The 21,039-nt window shown below is 25.8% G+C and overlaps 1 protein-coding gene across 2 annotated transcripts in view; it reads right to left on the reverse strand.

The window, feature by feature from the left end:
- Positions 1–742: 742 nt before the first annotated feature.
- Positions 743–21,039, reverse strand: part of LOC129606512 (probable JmjC domain-containing histone demethylation protein 2C) — a 46,275-nt gene continuing 25,978 nt past the window's right edge. Inside the window, exons 3-12 of one of the 2 annotated variants that reach the window (XM_055516859.1) lie at positions 12,551–13,275; positions 10,031–12,483; positions 9,684–9,784; positions 9,521–9,616; positions 5,834–6,069; positions 5,529–5,756; positions 5,232–5,446; positions 5,044–5,174; positions 3,781–4,957; positions 743–3,722 (exon numbers count right to left, since the gene is read on the reverse strand). In XM_055516859.1, coding sequence (XP_055372834.1) covers positions 2,770–3,722; positions 3,781–4,957; positions 5,044–5,174; positions 5,232–5,446; positions 5,529–5,756; positions 5,834–6,069; positions 9,521–9,616; positions 9,684–9,784; positions 10,031–12,483; positions 12,551–13,275 — 6,315 coding nt within the window. In that variant the 3' untranslated portion in view covers positions 743–2,769. Of the gene's footprint in view, positions 3,723–3,780; positions 4,958–5,043; positions 5,175–5,231; positions 5,447–5,528; positions 5,757–5,833; positions 6,070–9,520; positions 9,617–9,683; positions 9,785–10,021; positions 12,484–12,550; positions 13,276–21,039 lie in introns of both variants that reach the window. The other variant, XM_055516858.1, reaches the window with a different exon arrangement.

Consider the following 21,039-nt stretch of genomic DNA (forward strand, 5'->3'; position numbering starts at 1 on the left):
CTTCCTAAAAAAAACATCCATTCCTAAATTTTAAAACAAAAACACAATATTTTTTAAATTATTTTTATTTTTTGTTTTTTTTTTTTTGTGATTTTTTTCATTTAAATTTGTTTTTGTTTAATTTTTTTTCTTTTTGTAAAACATCTGATTTGAGTTTTTTGTATAATTTTCTTACTTTTGTTTTGTTTTTTGTTTTTTTTTTTTTAATTTTTTGTTTTTAGCATTTTAAATTTTATAATTACTAGCTTTTTTTTATAGAATTATATATTTATATACACAAATATGTATATATATAATTAAAGTTTTCATTTTATTTAATAATATATTGTTATTTGTATCTTATTCTAAAATTTTAATTATTCAGTTTTTTCTTTATTTTAAATCTAAAAAAATTTAATTGTTTTTAGTAAATTTTTTTTTCAAATTTTTTTTTTCTTTAATTGCATACAATAAAACAAAAATTAATTATAATTACTTATTCTTTAACTATATAGTCTTAATCTAAAAATTATTTTGATGTATCTATACTTTATTTATACGTATATTTTATATATATATACATATTATATATATATATATATATATATATATATATATGTATATTAATGTATATATACATATATTTATATATATATATATATTTGTATGATATATATATAAATGTATATATATTTATACACATAAACGTACTTATGGATTTTCTTTTTTTGTTTTATTTTTTTTGAATTATTAGTTTTAAAGTATATATAATATATATGTATATATTTTTAAGCCTTAAAAATTAATTTTTTACCTTATATTTTATATAATTTTTAATATGATAAAAAGTTTTTTTATATTTTTTTTTTTTTGTTTTTATTTACTTTTATTTTTTTTCTATATTATTTTATTTAAATATGTTACATTTTGTCTCCATGTATTTGAAATTGATTAAAAAAAATAGATTTAAAATTAAAAAATTAAAAAACATGTCATAAATTTTAATGTGTGTGCTTATATTAAAAAATATATAATATATTATAGTTTAAATTTCTGATTAAAAAATTATGTTTTGTGGCTAAATATAATATATCTATATGTATGTATATGCATTTGTTTGTATGTATATACTTTTGAAGATAATTACACAAAAAAATGTTTTAGTGTTGCATTTTATTATTCACAACTTTTCTTCCTTTTAAATAATTAATTAGATAGATTTATTTTTATTTTTAACGTTACAAAAAAAAAAAAAATAATATTAATAAAAAATTGTTTTTTTTATATAGTTTTTGTTTAAGAATTTAATTTAATCTATCATTTTTTTTATTTTACTTTTTTAGTTTCGTTCTAAAATCACATGACAGATAGGTTTTATTAATTTTATATTTTTTTTTACATAATATTTTTCATCATATTTTGATACACATTCTTAATTTAAAAGTTTATTTACTTTTTTACTTATTTGCATTTTTTCTTTTTATTATAATTATCTTTTTTATTCTGTTTTCGTAGAAATACAGCCTACCTATTTTGTTTACATTTCAGCAATATTGTTAATTTATAATAATTAATAATATTATAGTAAAATAAACTTAATCAAATCCAAAACTTTTAATTTACATTTTAGCTTGAACTAATAAATAATAAATCTATTAGGACTCTAACAATCATAATAGTTACGCATATGATATTTAAATAAAAAATATTTTATAATATTATTAAATTTAAAAGGAATTTCTAAAAAAATTCATATTTATTTTACTCATAATTTATATTAAGTTAGTCGCTTTTGAAGGTCATTAGAAAATAATGTATTATGCAATATATATGTTTAAATATTTATGTATGTATAAACATATGTATGGACAAGTATGTAAGAAATTATAAATTGTAATATAATTTTGTATTTTTATTTAAAAAAAATTGATTATTGAAAATTTGTATTGTCACTTTTTGTTGAGCTGTAAACAGTTTTTTTTGTTGCAACTTACGTTTTAAATTATTTAATATCGAAATACTAAAACAAACAAAAAAAAAACACCGTGTAAAAACCGTGTGTTAGAAATCTTCTTAACAAATAGCGAATTTACTTTACTCGTGGCAAATATTTTTAACCTATACCAACCCTACAATTATACAATTTGACCCTCTTTGTTTTTTTTTTTAAATTTATTACAAAAAAAAAATTATAACTGAGTCGGAACTTAACTTTTTTTTATTGAAATTAAATTTATTTTGACTGTTGTTTAAAAATAATAATGTAAAATACTTTTTTCTTTATTGTTAAATAAATTATAATTTACAAATCTATTATAAAGAAACAGCACTTGAAATTAAGCTACAAAAATTTTTTTCGTGCATTTTTTCTTTCTTTTCTTCTTTAAATTATACACAATTTCTTTGAACTAAGTTCAATAATAAAAATAAATTAAAAAATATTTATTATATTACACATTTATGTACGTATTTATGTACGGTACAGTTAAAATTATTTTTTTCCAAAATTTATTTATAAATATGGTTTCTAAAATATAACCAATATGAAAAAATAAATAAAACATTGAAATTAGTATATAATAAATTTAACTTTTTCAATATAAAGTAGCTTAATTTCGAATCTTAAAAAATATTATTTACGAATGACCTTTTTATAAACGAAATTGTCATACTATTTTACAAAATATGTATATCCTCATAAACATTTTAACGAACATGTTCTTAGAGTATGCAAAAAAAAAATTATTTTTGATCTTTCTTATGTTTTTTGTCCATTTTAATTAAATTTGATCACACGTTATCTTTCTCTGTTTTAACTTCTTGTTTAATTTCTTTTTTTATTAAATCATCATCATTGCCAATAAAACTTTTATAATCACCCATGTCTGTACGTTCAGATAATTTTTGTCCTAATAAATAGGACAAACACGCTAAAGAATCTTTAACGGCGTGATAAATAATATTTTTGATTTGTAATTTATCTTCATGGTTGGAATGTGAATCAGATAATTCGCGAAATTCTTGTGTTAAATGGAAACAATGTGAGACATTTTCTGGTGATACAAAATCTTCAGCAACTTTAATGCAATTATGTAAATTGCGGACTTGATGTGGTGCCCCAGCTGGTACAAAAACAGCATCACCTAAACATTGGGCGATTGGATAGCCTTCCACACCGTATTCTTTATATAATCGTTCACGTAATGTTCCATCCAAGTACCATGTTTGATCATGAATTGGATCATGATGATCCTCTACACGATACCCTTTCTCAATTGCAACTTTATTCAACAAATCACGTATTTTATCAGCATCACGTGCGGCATATATGTGCCATAAGGCACCAGGTAATTCATGCTTTTCTCTTACTCTGCGCCTGGTCAGTATGTCACAACCAGCCTCGTCAATAGCCCTGAATGCTTCCTTAATATGTTCATCATCTTGTCCATCTTTTGGTATACCAACATATACCATAACGTTAACAGCATCTGATATATCCAAATGTAAGTTTGTAGTACCTTTTGATGGATATAGTGCTGAACCATATGCATTATACATTTTCGGACCAAGATCTGGACGAACAAAGCAATCTGGCAAACGACTAGCTAAATTCAAACGTCCATTTCGATGTGTATAATCGCCTAGCGGTAAGGCTTTCATGAGATCATTAAACCTAGTTGGTAAAATTTCTGCAAAATCTTCTCCTGGTGGCCAATCTTTAAGTTTTAAAAGCATTGGCATACCTAAAATTGTACAATTAATATAGTTTATATAATTTATATTTTCAAATAAAATTTTTACCTTTATCATCTCTTAAACGTTTATTAACGTACTCGAAACCATCCCAGAATTTTTTCATTGGTTGTCCAGGAACTAAATTGCCAGTCATACAATTAATGAGATCGTTCTTTTGTTCACCAAAATCACGAGAAAACGATTCTGGTCTCCACAAATCCATATTTAAATTTTTAGCAACATCGGATACTAAAACTGGTTGACCACGTTTCCATTGTTCTTGGAATATTTCGAAATTACCACGATTTGATGGATCTAACAATCTTAACAATCTACCATCACACAACCAAGAATGTGGTACGCTGGGATACAACTTTTTTGATTCAGTCAATGTCATAATGCGAATTGGTAGAAAAATTCGTTGTTTTTTTAAACTAGTGGTTTGTGCAACAACTGAAGTTGGTGATGAGTTTTTGGATCCACTAGATGTGGGACTAACATTTAAGTGAGAAGTTCCTTGGTTATCAATCTCATCAGTATTTTCTGTTTTTATTTTTGTTGTATTATCATTAGTGGGACTTGAAGGACGACTGCCAGTTTCACCCCCAACTTTGCTCACATTTGCTGGACATTTTAATAATTCTCTAAGTGTTGATGGTCCATCTTCAGAACTATCGTCTGAATCAGAGTTTTCTTCTTTAACAACTGTTTTCACGTTACCAGCATTGGCGGCAGACCCTTTTTTTCCATTCTTTTTACCTTCTCCTAGTGCTACTTCAGCCAACCAAGACAACGCTGATTTACTATCTTCTTTCTCGTCTTTACCCGATTTCACTGGAGTACTCGACGTATTTGACGCATTTTTTGTACTAGATGCAGCTAGTGCTGATGATGTTGTTCCATTTACCATATCTTCAAGTTCCAATTTAAGTTCTTGCTTGATACCATTTTGTTCACTTTTAAGTAGTGTACGTACCAAATCCTTAAAAACTATACCATTTGGTACTTTTGATGGAGATTCCTTACTTAATGGACATCCACAATGTTGTGTGATTTGCCATAGGGCACGCGCTTCGTGAACACGTTGTCCTAATATTTTTAAGGAGTCCCCAGCAATTATTTGTGTCAAAATTAGACGATCTTGCTCATGTATGGCACGATTTGTGCACAGTAACCATGAATATTCATCGCGATCTTTACCACCTTTTTCGCCCCATATTTTGGTTGACTTTCTTTTACGATCCTAAGAAAAAATTTTGTTTTTAATTTCCATCGTTCTAACTCATTTCTTTCATATAATTATATAATTTCATGATAATAATTAAATACCTTATAGCAATCTAAACAAACAACAAAACCGCATTTTCCACAAGCCCAATGATAATTAAAAAGTGTAGTCTCGCAAACGTCACACATTTCCCTGACTCCTTGTACTACTCGTTTCCAGGCAATTGTTTTATCTAGTTTAAACAGAATTTATTATACACATATTTCGAAAATAAGAAAAATATAAATACCTTCAGACATATGCTCAGCCATAGCCTCTCTTTCTTGTTGCAACAAATCACAAAACTGATCCCCAACTAAAGACAACAAAAATCTTGACATATGTAAGTCTAAATCTGAAGGTGGGTTTTGATGATCTGGCATCCATAATTTAATATCTTCTTCACTAGGATCTTTAAAAGGATCGGAAAATCCAGCAAGCGTTAATACTCCGTTTTTAGTATATCTGTAAAAATATTATTAACTTTAGTTATCAAATTTTTGTGAAATGTAAAAACGGTTATTTAAACAAAGCAATGAATAAGTACCTTAATCTTCGGAAAGCGTAGAAACGACAAAAAATATTTGAAATGCTCTTAGATCTTTGATTAGGTGTCCAGCGACACTCGCGACATTTTGCTAGTTTAGGAGCTACTTCAAAACAAGGTCCATCTTGGAGAAAGGACTCACCAGTTTTTTTTAGTTGAGACACGGGTGGCTTACGAAATGGATCTTTTGTTTTATCTTCATCAGCTTCCGCACGCTGTTTCTTTTTACTAAAAACATTAATATACATTTAAAAAAAATAATAAACATGACCGTCAAAAATAAAATTTAAAAAAAAAAAACTTACATTGGCTCTTCTTTAACTTTTGGCCGTCTACCCCTTTTTCTAGGTTCTTTAATTTCTTTAGGGGCTGAAATATTGGCACTACCATTTGAATTATTTGAATTTGTAGACGCATTTAATTTTTTAAGTCCGGCGGTTGAAGTTGATGTTCCACTAGTACCACTGTCACTATCTTTGTCTGAAATAGTTTCTTTGTCGCTATCGCTTTCTTTGTCACTCTCACTTACGGCTGGAATATTCTATATTAAACACAAAAAAAAAAAAAAAATTGTAATTGAATTTTATAACTACGCTTCTTAAATTCAAAAAGTAGCATTAGTACAGTATTCGTCAAATAGAAAATGAAAAATCAATATTTTCTCTTAATATACAAACAAAATTAAAAAAAGAAAAAACAATAATCATATAGCCAACTACTTTTTCATCCACAGTTTGTGTCTGAGTTTGTGACTCAATGTCTTCCATTTTGTTTAAAGTTTTATGATTTTATTTTTTCGCTTTTTTTGTAAAACTTGCAAAGTTATATAATTTTTACAAATTATTTTCACTAATTTTAATTTAAATTTATTCGTATAATATAAACTATAGAATGTTTTTCCTTTTTATTCAAAATATATTTTACTTTTTCTCTCTTTAAAAAAAAAACAAAAAAAGGTACTAAATTTTCACGCCGACTTATTGTACGCCATAAATTTATTTTAATTGTGAAACGCCAAACACTGAAATAAAACTGAAGCCAAGATATTCAAATAATAAATAAGAACGGAACGGCATAACATTATTATAGCAGCTGCGTCGCGACGCAATGATAGCTACACTACAAATGAGAATAAATTAAGAGAGAGCTAAAATATAATGCAAAACAAAACAACATAATATAACTAGAAAACATATGTAGCCGAGAAGTTGCGATTTGCGATTCCCCTAGAAACACAAACATTACGATCTTTATTTATCTATATTGTTTAATAATGAATAGTGAAAGTTTAAGTAGAAATGAAATACAGTGCCAGACACTCATTTCATACACATCATGCATGTATTTAACGTCAAAATACATACATACATATATAACCTTATGCTAACATAACATATATGTTAGCATAAACAACATAACATATATGTACATATGTATTTTAATAAGAATAATAAAGTAATATGTAAATATAATAATAATATTAAATTGATTCCTTCGAAAAAACCACAAAGTATGTAGAAAAAGAATAATTTTCAATTTCAGTAAATACCAGCTTTGAAAACTGTAGTGAGCTTATCATAATATTTATATATATATGTAGATATGTGTACGTATTTATGTTATGAAATGTAAGTATTTATGGAATTGAAATCACAACTCGCATAGGTACATATTTGGTAAATTCTTAAACGTCAAATTTTACAAAATCTGAGTTGTCTGAGTTTACGGATACTCTACTATGTTTTTACTCTCAGTCAAAGTTTAAATTCTTAAACGTTTAAAAAAAGTCAATTAATCGTCAAAATTGTAGATTTTTTTTTTTACATGCAAACAGTCTGACGTAGTAATTCAGTAAATAAATTTGATGTGTTGAGTGACTATCATTACGTTAAAAATAATATAAAAAATATTTTTATTGTTAATTTTTAATATGTAAGTATAAATTTATTTTAAATCTAAAAAAAAATTTTTTTTTGTTTTGACGTTTACGGATGATCAAAATTCAAAGTCAATTACGGGTAAAAAGTTTACTAGATTTCTGTCCGTAAAAGTTTTAGTTTCAGACAGTTTGCAGACTAAAATCAAAATTTTGACGTTAAAGAATTTGCGGATTATCTTTTCTAAATCTTTTATCTATACAATATAAAATTATAAATTATAATGATATAGTAGTATTATGGCATTCTTTCTAAATGTTATATATTTTATGTATGATGATTGATAGCACATAACAGAAAAACAAGAATGTATCATATCATTGTAAACATTTCGCAATGCAATAACGTTGTGGCGTAAAAATTTAAACCTACCCCAAATTTGCGGATGTTTATAGTCACATTAATATTATTGCGATGTTTGTGGTTATAATTTTTTTTAATAAGATACATTTACATGTTCACCATACAACTGTAAAAACATTGTATCTTAGCTTTATTTTTTATTTGCATATCTATAACTACATATCTACATTAAAAAAGTTATACCACAAACTGCAAAAAACAGAAAATTACGCTACAAATATAATAGAGATTGTGTTATATTGTAATGTATGTAGTGTATGTTTTGAGAATGGAACTCATTCTTCTTTATTTTTTATCATTGATTAATTTTATTCATTATTTCAATCATGTTTCTTGCGAGTACTACATTCACATGTTACATGCTTCAAAGAGTCAATATACATACAAATTTAAACTCGTATATTGTTATTGTTCATATGAAAAATTATTTATGCAAATATAGATTTGTTAAGGAGAAATGATTGTTCTTGAACTGCTAAAATTTACTAACTTAATTAAAATGAGAAAATTTTTAATTTGACAGTAGGATAATAAAAACGAAATTATGTTTTCATAAATTGCAGATATGAATACAATTTTCATACTTTTTTTGCCGCGCAATACAAAGAGAAAGTTGCAAAGAGAAATGGAAACAAAACCAAATTTGCAAAAAATTGAAAACACACAAATTAATGTCGTTCACATCACATTGTCATACCTCGGTTTTTCAAGTAAACACATACACATTTGGTTGCGTTTAGATTTTAGTGTATTATCTTAATACAATCATGCATAAATGTATGATATTCAAATATAACTTATGGCTTTTGCTGTGTTTACCTAAGCCGGCAGCCATATTAAATTTACTAACACTATTATGAAAACAAGAATAAATAAAATATAATAACTTAGCAAAGATAATATAAACAAGAAAATGTGAACTCTTATGCAAACAGAAACAGTACATATTTTTAAGAAATTTTATTTAATTTTTCTATTTAGGAAAATTCATGTGAATTCTATATAAATAAATAGATCATAATAAAATTTTGGCTTTATATAAAATAACGTATAACATTATTGTGGACAACATTCTGTGGATTGTAGAAACAAATCTTATTTGTCTTTTTTGCTTTTTAAATTTTTTGTTTGTTGTTTATTGTTATATTGTTTTTTTTTTCATTTTCTTCAGTAAAGAAAACTAAATTAAATATTCGCAAGTACATATACATATATACTCATATTTATACACGCATATTTATAAATGTGTGTACATGCTATAACGTAATACAAGTGTTTACATTTGAGATAATGCATATTTATTAAAAAAAATTGTTTTTTAATTTCTATTTGAATCTTTATATCCTTCAAAAAATGTGATCGAAAAACCTACTTGTGATTTAGAATATGTATGTACATATATCTAAAATTTAAAATTTTTATAAGACTGAAAATTAATTAGTATAAATTCGGTATAGAGTCTGTTTTCAGGTAAGTAGAATATTTTATTTAATATAAAAAATAAATTATCAGTTATGTTAATCACTATTTTCTATCACTATATGTTAATCACTACTTTTTTCTTTTTGTAGATATTTGTACTAGAAATCATTTGTACTAGAAATATAATAAAAACTAGATATTTGTACTTAGAAATCGATTTGGTATGAACTGAGCTATAATTATTTGACTATCTATCAAATCTAAACTCACCTTTTTTTTTTTGTCTTCCAATGGTTTTCTTCCACTACCTTTTCTTTTCTTGCCCTTTATGGGCTTTCTTTTTGGAGGATGTTTCAGTGTTTGTTCCTGTTTAAAACAATTGTTTTATATTTTTTTTTCCTAACATATTTTTTATTTAATAATTATTTCTTACTTGATCACTACTAGACGACTCATCTTTGCGATCTGAATCAGAATTAGTTATTCCATTATTATCACGTGATGATGCGTTCTTTTTCGGATGTTGTTTTGTTGCTGAAAATAAAATCAATTTTTATAATCTAATCATGCAAACACAAATAATACAACATATGAGTACATTACAAAAACATAGAGTAATAATCAAAAATTTTTTTCTTTGCATTTTCAAAATAATGATAAGAGCAGTATTAGGGTACTTTCGAAAACTCAGTCAGTATGCATAAAATGAGCTTTATTTTGTAGTTTTTGTAATGTTTACATGTAAACTATTTTAACAAACACAATACATACCATTCTTACCATTTTTACTAATAATACTATTATTATTTGTGATATTTGAATTTTGTTGTGTTGTCGAATTTAACGTTTGTTTTGTTCCCTCCTTTTGCTGTTGATTGAGAGCAGAATTATTATTGTTATTGTTATTAGAATTATTATTTGATTTGTTCTCCACTGTAGTACTGTTATTGGTTGGTGGCGGACTTATAGTCAGCGGTAGCTTTACACATGTCCCACTACCAATTACGCCTGTGGTATCTTCATAATCTTCACCAGTGTGTCTTTGTAGCCAAGCTTTTTTCAAATTTCTTGGGGGCGCGCTAGATCCAATTGTGTTATTCTTTTTCACAGCAGGACTCAAATTAGATTTTTCGGATTCAGAAGTAACTCCACCGCTAATATTTGTTGAAGTGGCGTTAGTGGATGCACTTGTAGATAGTGTTGAACTATTATTGTTATTGTTGTTATTGTTATTGTTACCATTGCTATTGCTATTGTTGTTGTTATCATTATTTATAATATTACTATTGGTATTGTTATTATTATTAATAATATTGTTGGTATTGATATTAGTACTATTATTATTGTTAATATTATTGGTATTAATATTAGTGCTATTATTATTATTGTTGTTATTATTATTATTACTATTATTGTTGTTATTATTATTTATATTATTATTACTATTATTATTATTGTTGGAGCTACTATTATTAACATTATTACTATTACTATTCGTTGTCGTTGTTGATGCTGATGACGGTTTCGCCGGTGTACCAGGGGCACTTTGAACACTAAGAGCTGGGCTAGCCGATGGGCTTATATTTGTTGAATTAGAATTTGTACTAGATGGTCGCACTTGACCATCACCTGAACTGGTTCGGATTGGTACTAAATTAGATATTTGCTGAGATTGTGGAAACTGTTGTTGTTGTTGAGGTTGCATTTGTGGTTGCTGTTGATGTTGCTGATGTTGATGTTGTTGTTGCGATTGGGGTTGTTGTTGTTGATGATGATGCTGTTGAAGCTGTTGATGTTGCAATGGTGACTGTTGTGATTGTGGTTGCTGTAATTGAGGCTGTTGCGGTTGCTGTTGTTCTTGCCTTTGCATCTGATGTGGATGCTGATGATGTTGATGTTGATGTTGATGCTGATGCTGAGAAATCTGTGGCTGCTGTGATATCATTGAAATTTGTTGTGAATTTTGCTGTTGATTAACAATTAGCGATTGTGGCGGCAGCCGCTGTTGACTTGAGTTTATTATATTATTTACAATTGGGGATGATCTATTATTATTATTGTAACTACTGTTACTAGTAATTATTGTTGTTGAAGAAGGAATAACTGTTGCAGTTGTACTTACAGCAGTTAAAGCAATTGGATTGTTATAACTAGTATTATGATTATTACTATGAATATTATTACTAACACTACTGCTATTTATTAGGTTATTGTTATTATTTATATTGCTATTGCCAATTATAATTGCATCATCAGGCCTTGGTATTCTTAAATTATTTGGTGATGGTGAACTATTGGCAATGATTGGAATTGTTGTCACAGCACCACCAGTTAAAGGTGAAGAAGTTGCTCTTTGCGTTGGCAATGGAATTGACGGTGTCTGTTGAAGATGTGAATGCTGTGGTTGTGTGTGATTCAAACCAATATGAGGTGGTGGAGTACCACTCGGTATAGAAGAAATATTTAAGGCTAATGGGCTAATTGTTTGACGATGTTGATGTTGTAAAGAAGGATAGTGTTGCGGCATATGCGAAACAGGCATTGACTGTGGTGGTGGCGGTGGTGGTTCAGTTCTCTTTTTCTTAACATCTATTGGGACCGGACTGCCTGATGGATGGTGAATTGGCGTTGAAGACTTCCTTTTTGGACTTTGACTATCATCTGATCTATTACGGTCCGACAATCCTAAATCCAAAGGTTGAGTTTGGTAACTGCCAACTGGTTGTTGCAAGTGACCAGGAGGATTTATCAAATTTTGATGAGGAGGTGGATTCATTTTTATAAGATTGCCATGCGATGCTCTTGATATTGGAATTGGTGCATTAGCCGTCACTGAACTTGGAGGGGGAGTTCCGTGATGTATAGACAACGGTTGCTTAACACTTCCTGTTGGCGGCATATACATACGGGAATCGTATATTGAACGTGATGAATGTGCTGGCGGTGGTGCTGCCGCTGGTGCTGAGGGTACTTGATTAGGCGGACCAACCGGTGGTCCATATATATTTGATTGAAATGGAGATGAAGGTGAACTTGATTTTGCAACCACTGGATGAACTGGTGTGTCTTGTGGCCTACACACTGGTATACCAGAAGTTATACTACCAGTTGTCGGTCCGCTGTTCGGCTGTCCATAAATATGTGACGGAGCTGGTGAAGATACTTTCGGTTTATTACTACTACTATTGTTCGGTGAAGGATTGTTATGTTGTTGCTGCGTTGAAGGGGAAGTGCTGGAAAGGATAAAAAACACATACACTTAAATAAAATATAGAAACCTAAGGAAAAAAATTTTTCTACCTGTAAGGATGAATTTGTTTGGCAGATTGTACTGAAGTTTGATGTAAATGTGACGGTGGTTGTACTATTGTTTGTTGTATATATTGTGCCGACACACCACTGTTATTAGTGTTTCCACCACTGTTTCCGACATTTATACCGCTATTTGGTTGTCCACTTCCAATTATTGAACTAGATTTATAACGATCTGCACTACTAGATGAATTTATTGGTGGCTGAGCCGTGGAACGATATTCAAACATTACATGATGTTGTGATTGTGGTGGTATTATACCAGGCAGAAGACCTGCTCCTGCTTGTACTGTTGTTTTATAGTGAGACGGTACCGCCGAGGCTGGTATTGAGGAATTCGCTTGAATTTTTGTTGATGGATGAACAACTTGTATTGAGGATTGTTTGTGAGTATCATGTTTAACTATCACACTACCTGCAGGCGGAGGTGTTGGTTTATTATTATCTGACATTAATGGCGGTGGCGTTGGTAAACTAACTAAAATTTGATCTGGCTTTGTTACACCCTTTTGTAATTCTTTTACATATGCTTGATGTGGTGCATATGGATATGAATAAAGTGAAAATCCTGGTGGAATTTCACTTTTTAATTGTGGAGGGGGTGGTTTATCAACTATTATTGATTTCGAATTTTGATGTGCTACACTATTACTGTTATTAACACGATGTGGATCATATTCATGGCCCGTTTTGGTTTGTGGTGGTGGCCGAAGCTGAAATCAAAAAGTGATAATCAATTATAAATAAATCAAGAATTAGCTATTTATATTTTTACATATTAAAAATTCAATTACTACATAATACTTAATGTATAGTAAGTTTGTAGTAATACTTCTCCAATTCCATTAGATCACAAGAAGACTTACTATGAACATATACTTATATTATGTATTTACGTAATATATGCATGTATTTGTTACACTTTATTTTGGAAAGAACAAATATTTTCTTGATAATTAATATAATCAAAAATGTTTTATAATTACTAAATTTCTAGTTGATATGTTTTACTAATAACACAAAATTGTAGGTGGAAATATAAAGTTCTTTATTTTAGAGCCTATAACAGGGTTAACATGCAGAACATAACAAATTGTTAATATAGTAAAAATTTTGTTTACTTTTTAGCATATTTTTAATCACACGTAATGAAATATATCTCTTTGTATGTACTTAATTAAATAACATGTTATTTTTGAAAACTTTATGAGCCTGGTAACTTGTAATAATAAAACCTGGAAATTGTTGATATAAAAGTTAAAACAAAAATGCAATTGTTAGTGCAATTCAATACCAATTAGTGCATTATTACAAGACACAATTAATGCATATGAAGGCGTTAATAAATCTTTTACAATTCTTATACGAGTATAAGTACAAAGCTTGGAAAAAGTAAATGATAAATAAAAATTGGAATATTTCTAATTTTGGAGAATTTCTCCTAATATAAGTGATATACACGGATATGTTTATAAGCAAACTACTAATAAATTATATGTATACATATGTATATGCGTATATGCATATTTAACTTGCATAGCGTGTAAAAGGTAACTTTAACTGTTCTAATTTTTATTAATTTTTTTTAAGGTCTATGTTTTCTTTGATAATGCATTCGATGTTGCTTGATTTTCTTTATAATTTCGTTTGTTATTCTCATACTTTATTTTTCTAAGTTAAAATTACCTTTAACATTTTTCATTTTTATCGAGAATTTATAACAGTAATCTTTAATGAATGCACGTGGAATATTTAAAGAGTATATAATGTACTACATACTACATGTGTATTCATATTGTTACGAGTATATGTTAATAATGTATTTGATTCAAATCAAACAAGAAAAATATTTAAAAAAGAGTAGAGCAAGCAAACAGAATAAAATAAATATAAAGTTAGGTCAAACCAATGGTTTGTAAAGTAGCCTTTCTTCTTTATAAAGTGAAAATACTGCATTTAAAAACATTATTAAAAATACATATTTTCAACCAGCAAGAAGCAAACAAAATTGAGATAGGCGTTAATATTATGCTCGAGGGTTAATTGCGTGAGCTAAGAAAAAAAAATTATACTTTTTGATGGCATGGGATATACCGTTAGTTTTCCGTTTTTACAGAAATTTGGAAAGGCTTGCAATTTCGGAAATATATGGTGCCCAAAGTTCGAATTTTACAAATTTATTAGATTTATTTGATTTATTAGATAGGCTTCTAGATATTATATAGAAGTCATTAAAATTTCAGATTCTTGCAGTTTATCATAAAAAAAACAATATCAAAAGACGGATTTTAGAAAACGGAAAATTTTAATGACAATTTAGTTTTTTTTTTAAATTCAATTACACTATGCCATGGTAAAAGAAACCAGCCACTACTTTTCTGTGTTAGCAAAATTTTAGAAAGGGTTATGGTTTCTTAACAGTAAATAGTCAAAAAAATGGTATTTTAAGGTCATTGAGGGGCTATAACTTTTAAAGGGGGAGATAGGTAAAAATTTTCTTCTACAGAATTAAAACCTATGGAAGGGTATAGAAGTTTGGTAAACATCTCTGCAGACAGACAAGCAGAGTGAAACTAATAAGCACTTTTTTTGGAGTATTTTGTTGGAGAGGTGCTGAAAAAAGACCTCATGAAATTATCCTTTTACTTTAAAAACAATTTTAAGCCATTGAAGCCTTTCTTTCCCATTTTTTTTCCATTTGTTTTTGTGTTTCGGTTTTATTTTATATTCTTGAATAAATTATTATTTTTTCTTCTTTTGTTTTGGTTTTTCTTTTCACTTTTTTGTTTTGATAAAACAGAGTTTAGAATTCCAGTGTCATGAACCATTATGAATGCTTTTACCCTTTTTAATCTAATATTATACATATGTATATATAACATGACGGCAGTCAAATATAAAAATGGATTTTTCGTACATTTTATATATTAAGTTTAAGTGATTTATGTATATAATAACGTATATATATGATAATTACTATGTACACATGTAAAAGTGTGTGTAAAGTTTTTATTACTAAATTCAACGTGGATTTCTTTTTCTTTTTTGGAACGACAATATTATACGAGTATGCATATATAAATATATACGTAATATACCCATGTTTCTCATATATATATATGTACACGTCTATATAAGTGTACTATCTGAAAATTGCCTTTTAAAACAAATAATAATTTTTATTATGTACATAAAAGAAGCAAAGTAGATTAAGTCGCTTGTTGTAATTTATTTTTGTATAAAATTTATTTATATTAATTCTTATATATACAAACATTATATATACAAATATTTATGTATATATATGAAATAAATGTACATATTTACAACCTAATGTGTATTTTGCAAAAAACATGTACATGTATAATAATTAAAAATAATAGTTATAATATTTTAAGATTAACTGGGGTAATGAAGCATATTATGAATTATTTTACAAGACAATTTAAATTTAATTTTTTATTTGATTATTTTTAATTAAAAACTTTTTTTTATAATAAATAGTCTTCCATTAAACACATATATGTATGTACATGTAGGTAAATATTTAGTAAAATTTTGGTATAACAAATAGAATCAAACTTAACATACAATGCAATCTTTTTTTTGCCAATTTCAATATTTTTTAATTATAATTTAAATTCTAATTAAACAAAAAATTTGATTAAATAACGAAATTTAAATTCTTAAATCTTCTTCTAAAATCCGATTTATGAAAGTCCATTGTATGAGTAAGTGAACGAGAGAGTGAATATTCAATATTATGGATGACTTTTTTCATTAGATTTGTCAATATTCAACTCCACAGGCTTTCAGCTAAATGGGGTTTTAAAGAAAAATTTATAAATTTGATCTTTGATCTATAATTTATCTAGTAATGCGTTTTTAGCTTTGTATAAATTATGTAGTCGATACCTGTATAAATAATGTGAAGTAAGTTTTTTCTAGACTATATATTTACTTATTTAGATTTACTTGAAATATAATTTTTTATTAACATTATTTTGTTAACTTTATATACATAGCTATTTGTAGATATTTTTAATTAACAATGGTTTAGTTTTAAAAATTCTTGTTTTATTAAAATAATTTAAAAGAAGTTTTAAGTTGTCAGCAAATTTCGCGCATAGCGACAAGTATACAGTAAATTCCTATTCGTATTCGTGAAAGTTTTTTTAGCAAATAAATTCGTACAAATTTTGTGTATTCCGTGAATGTGTTTCATTTTATTTTAAATATATAAATATAATAATAATATTTCATTAATATAGTAACATTTATATTATGTAGCTTTTTACAAAATTTTTAAAATTTCAAATTCAGGTCATTCTTTTAACAACAGAACCGAATTAATCTCAACCAATAATATAAGCAAAAACTTTAAAAACAAAATATTTAATATTCTTATAAAATAATTTTTTTCTAATTAGCTACATATATATATATATATATGTAATATGTTCTTTTTAACCTGTTTTAAAATTTATGAAAGAAAATTTTAAATTAAACAGAAAAAAGTTTTATGTTAATTATTTTTATATATTTTCCTTATTGTGTATATTAAATGTATATAAGTATAATACTCTATAGTCTTTATGTATATATATATAATATTAAATAGTTTGTTTAAATTCATATATTTTGTTGAAATATTAAAAACAAAGTCGTTAATCTCATAAATGCTGAAATATTTTATATACTTAAAACAAAAAACTAATTTTTAAAGACTCGCTTTCTTTTTTTTTTGAATGGGAATTAATTTTTAAAATATTTTGTAAAGAATTCAACAAAAAATCAATTAATTGGGATTGATTCTGCTATAATTTTCAGTAAATTTTAGATAATTTAATTTTAAAAGAATTTATTTTCCAAGTTTTTACTAAAAGTCTTAAAATTAATTAAATTGTATAATATATCTGGAATATATAATTAAAGATTTCTTAAACTAGAAGTATTGACCGATCTAAACGGCAGAATTCAATCAATTAAAGAAATTCTTTTTGAATTTTATTAAATAAATTAATCTGTGATCTTAAATTTAAACTTCTAATATTTTTAACTTCTTATACAGTCATTTCAAATAAACAGAATTGGTATATGAAGATTCGTCCCACGCCAAACTTATTTATGAAAATATATGTAATTTTCAACCAATTTAAAGACCAAAAAGAGAATACACAAAAATTTTCTATAGAACTTGAAAAAAAATTTTAAAAAGTTTTTAATTATGAATCATTTGTATGATTTAAAAAGAACTCATAAATTCTCTCAAATTTTAAAATAAAAATAAATAATATAAAATTTAATGTTCTCTAAAACTAAAAATTATAAAAATTGAAAAGATTTTTTTTCAAGATTTTTACTAATATTCTACACATTTAATTTTTTTTTTGCGGCGAAAACAAAAAAAATAAAATATAAAAACAAAAAACGTAAAAATGTCATAAATTACTGATTGACAACATTAGAATTCACAATTGATTAATCTTCTTAATTTTTTTTCGAACATTTTTCTCCCCTTAATAAATAAAAAAACAAAAAATGGCAACAATAAAAACGAAAAAAAAAGAGCATAGCAGTAGTCTCTTCTCATTTCTCATTGATATTATTATTGTATGTATATAAATGTGTACGAATGTATATACATACATATAATATATTATAAATGTTTATTTTTATTTATTTTTCATCCTTTTAAGGTATAACAGCACACAGTATTTGTACATATGTCTCGTATATAAAAAATTTTCCTAGTGGTTTAAAAGTAAAATATTTCATTTTTTATTGGCTTTAATATCCTTGTACACGTTTTATTATTATCCTTAATAAATGTTCTATTTTTTTTCTCACTTTCTGCCTCTCTCCCTCTTTCCATTTCTCTATTATTATCTGAATAGTATGTTATGTTATAAGTCTAATAATGTACATAATTGTGTATGATTCTTATTTATTTATTAAGTTTTTTAATAAGTTTTATATTATAATATATATAGTTATAATATTGTGTGTATAAATATATCTATATAAGTATACTGGAATTTATTGTTAATACATTTATTTATTTGCAAATTTAATATGAAAGTTTGTAATAACTTCAATTTTTTATGAGTAAATTTAATAGAGGAAATTCTAGCTAAGAACGCTACTATAAGTATTTGAAAGGAATTTTGCTATAGATATTTAAAAGGGATATTGAAATTACGTATAGGATATGCATATACAGTAATAATACCTTGTCATATACACCAATTGTTATTAATTTATATTAGAATTATTTTAAGATTAAATAATGTTCTATAGTAAAAAATTAAATATGAAATAAATGGTGGTAATTTCAAAGTTTTCAATCATGTCACGATCATGCGTTTTATAAAAATTTCATTATACCCAGAAAGTATAATTTAGGTAAATACATATAAATATAAATTTATTGTGTTTTATATATTTTAATTAAATATTTTTTGAATCTTATAAATTCTCTCCCGTAGAAGAGAAGTTCAACACGGGCTAGAATGAATTGTCATTTTTATCGACACCATTTTACAAAGATACAGAAGATGTTTTCGTACGAATTGCGTGAGTTTGTATTTATCAATTACCAAAATTAATTCGAACAATTTCAGCAAGTGTTCAAAAATTATCTTCTCAACTCTTGGAAAAGATAAGAAAGGGAAATTTCAAGAGATCATAATTTTTTCACAACATTAAAGTCATTTTATCCTATTTAATTATTACAAAATTTAGCTTTTACTTCTGGCCGCAATCAAATTGAAAACAACTCTAATAAGGATAATCTATTAACCAGAAGCCCTAATCGTGCCTCTTATAAAATTGTTTGCATTGAGTCTATATTTATTTACCTTATTCTATTACCAGATTGGTTTAAGTAATTAAGATATTTTTAATGAATTAAATTATTATAATTCAAGACATTAAAACTAAAATTTAAATATATTTTTAATACATAGTTCAAAATCAGTGATTACAAAAAAATAAATATCGAAATTTAAGTAATTCTTTTATTGCATTTATAGTATTTTAAATTAAATTAATATTTTCTCAGAATATCTAATTAATATATTTAATTATGTATATATACACAAATTCTTATACAACATTGTATGTATTGTAAATTGTTTTTGTACTAAATGGTATTCATATTTCACTACAAACAGCTTTTCCATGCCGAAAGCAAAATATTTTTTTTTTCAGAAAACAGAAATGCGTTGAAATAAAATGCTCCAAATATTTTGAATTCACGTTAATTTCGAACAAACACAAAAAAAAATGAAAAGAAAACAAGACTAAAAAAATATTTTAAATTTATTAAGTACATAATATGTACATAAATATGTATGCATATAATAATATTCTATAAAATTATATGCATAAATGGAAATTGATATCATGTGAAACTACATTTATTATAACATCTATTCATTTTTATATAATTTTTTATATAAAAGTAGAAAATTTTTTATTTTCTCTGTTAAAAACAAAGTAAATAAATTTAATAGTAGACAGAATTTCGAAAAAGAAACATACCGACATAATTATATACATAAGTACAAACATATATAATTTTTATGTTTTTTAAATGTAATTTGTTTTAGGCAAATCTCAGCTATACAAAAATATTTGCATAAATGTCACCCGTATGTAGATATTTATGTACGTATATATATACACCTATATACATATATTATATAAATCCTATTATATCTGTCATCACAGTAAAATAGCAATATTATTATAAACAGGCAGAGCAAAATAATATAAAAGGACAACTGAAAAAGGAGAAAGAGAAAATTGAGGATATAAAAACAATAACATAATAATAACATATACAGTGAATGAGAATTTGTTATCGAGAGAAATTTCATAATATTTTCTTAAAAATTACAGTTTGTTTTTATTTAAATAGTAATAGTAATGATGTTAAGACACAAAATTTAATATAAAATGCTCTAAACTGTTAAATTTGTCATAGTTAAGAAAAAAATTACAATAATTTCAAACTAGTATAAAGTTCTAAATTAAATAGTTCTAAATTAAATAAATTTTCCCTTTCAATAAATAAATTTTAAAAATCAGTTACACATATTTGTAACTCATATTAGGTTCATTGGTAAAAGACTAGCTCGTTACACTCTCACGCCAAAACAATTTAAGGTTCCTTTAGCATTAAAATACGCTAAATATAAATTTTTTTATAAAATACCTACTTATTACCCGTCCCACAATATAAAATTATCACATACCTAAAATATTATCATATTATTTCTATACTCTACTGTTGTTTTTCAGGATAAAATATCAATTTTAACTTTAGTATATACTTAAACTAATAAGAAAAAATAAAAAAAACAAAAAAAATCAATGCGTTTTGTTTGTGTATAATAAAAATCATGACGCAAGCGCTATTATTATGCCGGCAACTTCATAATTATATATAAATAAATTTTGGGACCTTTTTT

Source organism: Condylostylus longicornis, unplaced genomic scaffold, assembly GCF_029603195.1.
Source record: "Condylostylus longicornis isolate FDR11 unplaced genomic scaffold, ASM2960319v2 ptg000018l, whole genome shotgun sequence".
NCBI lineage: Eukaryota > Metazoa > Arthropoda > Insecta > Diptera > Dolichopodidae > Condylostylus > Condylostylus longicornis.